This window comes from Notolabrus celidotus, chromosome 7 (assembly GCF_009762535.1).
Source record: "Notolabrus celidotus isolate fNotCel1 chromosome 7, fNotCel1.pri, whole genome shotgun sequence".
Taxonomy (NCBI): domain Eukaryota; kingdom Metazoa; phylum Chordata; class Actinopteri; order Labriformes; family Labridae; genus Notolabrus; species Notolabrus celidotus.
In genome coordinates this window covers 8061505-8067805 of record NC_048278.1, presented here as the reverse complement: position 1 = coordinate 8067805, position 6301 = coordinate 8061505, and the positions used below count along the sequence as shown (strand labels likewise).

The following is a 6301-nucleotide window of genomic DNA, read 5'->3' as shown; positions in this document are numbered from 1 at the left end:
TTACCCCCCTTTGTCTCCATGTCTGCCTGTGTGTTGCCGTGTGTCTGTGTGCATTTGTATGGTGTGGCTATGGCATCCTCTTGGCACTCTCCTGGCTGTTTCCTGCTGACAACAATAAACTCACCTGCTGCTGTCTGCACACCTGTCTTCCATCACTCATTAAGTCACCATATATCTCCTCTGGTTTTCCATCCAGTCATTGCCAGGATATTGGTACAACTATTGTTCTGGGCAGAACTTCTTCAACGCTCCTTAGCTGGCCTGGTTGATCCTCTCCTCTAGCTCCAGCTAAAATCCTCCATCTTCATCATTTTGACTCCCTCCTACTCCAACAATAAACCCTTTGCTTTCACTTAACTCTTATTGTGGTCACTCAACACATCCCACATCAAAATCATTCCCTGTCCTGTGTTGCCAAATGTTAACAGTTTTTCATGTCATCTCATACAGAATCACAAAGTATCATCATTTTCTTCCTTTCTGTTGCAAGTTTTCAGCGAAAGGGTCTGCAAAAATGTTTGAGTAAATGAAAAATACAGGATGGGTCAAAACGCAGTGAGCTTTTCCCTCGTCAATAATCATTGAAAAACAGCTTTGCTCACTGTTGACCAGACATTCAAAACTATTCACTGATTATTCACTGATGCACAGATCCAGTGTGCAGCAAAATGAGTCTTTGATAATTGTGACTAATATGGCCTTTATGATTATTTCTTGTGGAGTGTAAATCAAAATAGAAATGACATGTTTCCATACCTGGAGGATTTCCTGAGGATGAATACCACTTTTCCATACATTTTGATACCGCCTCTGTGATGCAGAAATAAGCTTATCTCATATAAATCCCAATTCAACCACATCTCTCCTTTTATCCTACATTTACCTTGTTGTATTGGGGTGATTAAGAGATCTGAAATAGTCACTCTGTAAAAGAAGTCTGATAAACAGCAAATGCAGCATGTGCTGGATCTGATAACTGATACCTCAGGGGTTATTTTGAGCACAGAGTTGTGCACCAAACAGCAAAAAAAAACCTCATGAAGCTAATGAAACCAAATCTGACCATCGACCCAAGCTGTAGAAAACAAGTGGAAAACTGAACATCATCAATTGAACAACAATCAGATCCCTGCTCTAAACTTATGAACTGTTTTTTTTTAAAGAATCCGCACTTCTGTAGTTGGTGAAGATAAGCAGATACATCTCGTGCACACGCTGTTCTGCCTCAAAATATTAAAAAGAGTATTTGAGATAATTTCTCGGAAATATGGGTGACACACATAGAGTGAGCAAGGACAGTAAAGTGTGTTCTCTGTGTTAATGTAAACACAAAAGAGGCGACAGAAGGTGCAGCAGAGGGAGTGAGACTTGACTCAGAAGGCGCACCGCAGCACAGACGCCCACAAAGACTGACAGACAGACGCGCTATAAAAACAGCCAGACGAACTGAGCAAGGGACAAAACTCCGCAACGGACATCGATGCTTAGTACTTTATCAAAGGGATGATCTGATCTTGAGATTGTTTTCTTCTTTGGCACCAGGCTTTGCTGAATTTGTGTCCTGAATGTTGTCTATGGAGGATCTCTGGATAACTGTACGACAAGGAAATGTATGTTCAGGTTGTTAAGCTGGACTTGGAGGGAGATCGAAACTATGAAGGCAAGTGGTGACTAATTTAATCATTTTTGGATCAAAAATATAAAACATAAAAGTAGACACCCAATTTGTAACACTCGCAAGATAATGGATGAGACTGGATGGAGTTCGACAGTAACTGATACATAAACCTAATAGACCTCAGAGCATTTGTTCCCTCTATCACCTTCCTGAAAGCTGCAGAGCCGCAAAATATTATATATCTAGGCTATCTTGTGACTTGTTAAAAGTTATTGATAGCCTAATACAGAAGTTTGTTTTACATCATGATGACTTCATGGCTTTTTCCTGTTAACTATGCATATAACATGAGCTATTGAAGAAGATCAATACTCTTTAATCGCTCCAAACAAACCTCTACTATTTAAATAATTGTATTAAAAGTCATTTTAGACAACTGATTAAATAAAATAATTAGTCTATGAGATTATTATGAATGCTCAATCTTTGTGCGTTTTACCTGCTGATTGCTACCATGGCATGACAGTCGTATGTTTCTTGCGCTTTGGTTTGGTTAAAGTGCATGTTATGTCTCCCCACCTTTTTCTTCAAGAAGCTTTGTTTTATGTTTTATTTCTTTGTCCTCATGATTTAATTTAATACAAAATTTAATAAACAAATAAAATATTCAATAGTTAACCCATACTGATCAATGGCTTTTTTTTCTCTAATGAATCTTCTCTCTCTTTACAGCCTATTCCTAAGGACCTCAGGGCTCAGTGATGTTAGCTTTGAGCCACTTCAACTGCTCAGCCACCCCACTCCTCCCTCATATTTCTAATGACAGTGTGGGAGAGTTAGAGGCCAGGGTGGCTGTTGAAGAGCTGTCACAACATGGAAACCTCACCTTGTTGCAGCCCACCACCAGCGGTGTTATTGTGGTCATATTGTCCATGACATTGGGCATAATCTCCAACATTGTGGCTCTTTTCATCCTGGTAAATGCATATTCCCTACAGCGCCGGCGCACCAAAGCCATTTTTCTTCTATTTGCCACGTCACTGGTGGTCACAGACTTCATCGGCCACCTGGTCCCCGGCGCCCTGGTTCTCAGACTCTACCTCTCAGGGGGCATGCACGCAGAGGACCTTAACTCTTCTGACAGGATGTGTCAGTTCCTGGGTGGCAGTTTGGTGTTCTTTGGCCTGTGCCCTCTCTTCATGGGCTGTGCCATGGCTGCTGAGCGCTGCCTTGGGGTCACTAAGCCACTGTTGCACTCATCCCTGGTCACCAAAACCCGCGCAAAGATCTGCTTGTCTGTCATCTGGCTGGCAGCTCTGTGTGTGGCCCTGCTCCCCTGCATACAGCTGGGCTCCTATACCTATCAGGACCCAGGGACCTGGTGTTTTATTAAAGTGCTCAGTGACACTGCAGAGGTGGATGTGGCATTTGTGGCTATGTTCTCCGGACTGGGTTTGACCTCGCTAACTGTGTCCTTGGTGTGTAACACAATCAGTGGACTAACACTGGTGCTCATTCGGCTCAGGAGGCAGCCAGGTTCTCAACACTCAGCCAAGTCCCATGACATAGAGATGGTGGTGCAGCTGGTAGGCATCATGGTCACTTCATGTATATGCTGGTGTCCTCTGCTGGTGAGTATGAAGAAGTACAATGAGAGGGAAGCATGCTGCAAATTCGTATCAAATATCTGATCTTTATATATCATGCAGAATTATGGGGGTACACTCATTCACTCCACATAGATACATTATTTTAAATGTATACTGGTATGCATTTGAGACATACTGGTTCATATTTTTTTTTAATCTAAACTTGTAACACATTAAGAGTTCCCTTACACATGTGTTTTCATTTACGATGCATGGTAAGATCCCTCTAGAATTAACCTGTGTCCAATATTGTCTGGTCAGTTTTGTTAGGTTTCTGTTAGGTGAGGATGTCTTACACCTGTCAAAATGCATCAGAGTAAATGAGAGTGTTGCAGCACAGACAGGTGTTAAACTATCCAGCTGCCGCTCTATCCTGCTTACCATAGAAATCCATAGGATTTAGCAGGTCATGGTCTCCCAGGCTACAGAACTGAAAAAGTGACATATGACCCTGATCTTGAATTAAAAGTAGTAATGTTTTTGATTATAGATTAGCCGTTGCACTGTGTACATTTACAGAATTTATATTAATTTTGCATTTAAGCCCAAACCCTGGTCTTTATCTAGTCTTAAGAGGTGGTTTGTGTGCCTCATCCTAACCAAACTGTTGCCAAAAGCACAGAAAGGCATGAAGGCAAACTTCCCCATCTGTGTAAGAATGAAAAATTGAATCCCTGAATAACGTTAGTTGATAATGTATTAATCCATGTATTAACCAAAAGGGGACAAGATGACCAAATACGAACTGATGAGAACACAGAATCATCCCTTTGTGATGCAGAATATGAAACTGAGTAAAAACCTCTTACTTAAAAAGAAGCTAATCCAGAACATCCATTTGTTGTGCTTCATGTCTGCAGATATTTGGCCTGATGTCTGTGATCCGCTCATACACAGGATCCATTGGTAAGGACCTTTCCAGCTATCAAACTCTGATGGTGATGGGCGTGCGTCTAGCCACATGGAACCAGATCCTCGACCCCTGGGTCTACATCCTGCTACGCCGCACCGTTCTTCACAAGATCTACCTCATTACTAAGTGCCAGGCTGGCCTTAGAGCTAATATGATAGGCCGCTGGGAGCCATCTTTTCAAAGCTCAGAGAAGAATGAAGTCAACCAAGTCTGAGCTCAGAAAAAGAGACTGTTATAGAACTGTGTGGATGTATTTAGTCATCAGTTCATTGAGCATACAAATAGCTACATGGAAGAAAGGGTACTTATCTAACTTTGTGACTGGGATGGTCGAGCAACTTGCATCTAGTTGGAACATTTCTTGGCTGGTCCACTTTTGAAATGTTTAAAACTTCAAAGAATTTCTTTTATAGTCCTTTTGAGTTTACCGGTGTGTTAATGGACTGATCCTTAAAAACTGAAACTAGCTAATGCTATGATTTTGCACAAAAATGCATCAACGTTCTTCTATTTAAGTACGCATTCCTCCTTGTTTTTGTTGTTATTATTATTATGACACTCTTGGCCATACAACCATATGAACATAGTATATGAAGTGTTGTACTTACAGTATATGAGCCAGGCTCTGTCCAGACACAGTAAGGTTTCTAGGATTGAAACTTAAAGTGGAGCTGACTGTTATATTTTCATTTTTAAACCAGCTTAAAAATCATAAATGACTTGCACTTACACAAGTTAGACACATGAACGAGAATGGGGGTCCATTAATAGAACTAACTCGGTTGTGAGATTGCACTGTTCGTAATTCTGCTGAATGTATCCCATGAAAAAATAGCCGAATACTGTAGAATGTGTTTTCTTTGCACCTTTAATGGTTAACGCAGTGCTTAATGTGAAATATTATACAATTTAACATCAATACTTGAAGGTAAACATAACATTTACAGATGGCATGTAAATAAAACAATGAAATGTCCACTTACTCTGACTTGTTGCACTTGTTTTTTAAGTATTTGTATTCTCTTTGGTTTTCCAACAAAGACACCTGTGTTGGGAAGACAGATATTTTTGCAATGTGTCCAATGACTCAGTAACCAAGCTTTTTTTGTATGCATTACAAATATTCTTGGGACATGGGACTAAACATGTAAAGCAGTTGAAGCTGCTATCAAGTTTCAAAATTAAATTATTGTCAATTGTAGATGTTTTGTGGGATAAATATAAGAATGTATTCAACAAAATAATTCACTTCAATTTCATTTAATCACTAGCATATTGAATATATAACACTTTCTCTTCTCCCAATACATCTAAAACAGTGTCAACAGAGAAGGGTTCAATGATTCATGTGAAATTCAATGGATAAAAATGTTTTTTCAATCATTAAATTGTTCAGTTGCATCTTACAGCAAAAGCCATGGTCCACAGAGAGCTTCCAAAGAATCAGAGGGATCTCATTGTTGAAAGGTATCAGTCAGGAGAAGGGTACAAAAATGTTCCAAGGCATTAGATATACCATGGACCACAGTGAAGACCGTCATCATCAAGTGGAGAAAATATGGAACAACAGTGACATCACCAAGAACTGGACATCCCTCCAAAACTGATGAAAAGACAAGAAGAAAACTGTTCAGGGAGGCTTCCAAGAGTCCTACAGCAGCATTAAAGGAGCTGCAGGGATTTCTGACTAGCACTGGCTGTGTACTACATGTGACAACATCTACCCTATTCTTCATATGTTTCAGCTATGGGTAGGGTGGCAAGACAGAAGCCTTTTCTTATGAAGAAAAACATCCAAGCCCAGCAAAAAATTGAAAAACATACATGAAGTCTCCCAAAAGCATCAAATGTTTTATGGTCCGATGAAACCAAGGCTGAACTTTTTGGCCATAATTCCAAAAGGTATGTTTGGTGTAAAAACAACACAGCACATCACATAAAGAATACTATACCCACAGAGGAGCATGGTGGGGGCAGCATCATGCTTTGGACTGTTTTTCTTCAGCTGGAACCAGGGCCTTAGTCAAGGTGGAGGGAAGTATGAACAGTTACAAATACCAGTCAGTTTAACAAAAAACCTCCAGACCTCCGTTAGAAAGATGAAGATGAAGAGGAATTTCA

General features: G+C 40.3%; 1 protein-coding gene across 1 annotated transcript; it reads left to right on the top strand.

Moving 5' to 3' along the window:
• The first annotated feature begins 1388 nt into the window (after positions 1-1388).
• On the top strand, positions 1389-5156 carry ptger1a (prostaglandin E receptor 1a (subtype EP1)). The gene is made up of 3 exons (XM_034688367.1): positions 1389-1660; positions 2351-3249; positions 4128-5156. Exons 2-3 carry the CDS (start codon positions 2380-2382, stop codon positions 4392-4394), a joined length of 1137 nt encoding a protein of 378 aa, XP_034544258.1. The 5' UTR covers positions 1389-1660; positions 2351-2379; the 3' UTR covers positions 4395-5156.
• The last annotated feature ends 1145 nt before the right edge of the window (positions 5157-6301 follow it).

Coding starts and splice junctions, on each gene's coding strand:
- ptger1a (XM_034688367.1), top strand. CDS start 2,380: ATGTTAGCTTTGAGCCACTTCAACTGCTCAGCCACCCCACTCCTCCCT. Junction 3,250..4,127: donor TATGCTGGTGTCCTCTGCTG/GTGAGTATGAAG, acceptor TCATGTCTGCAG/ATATTTGGCCTGATGTCTGT.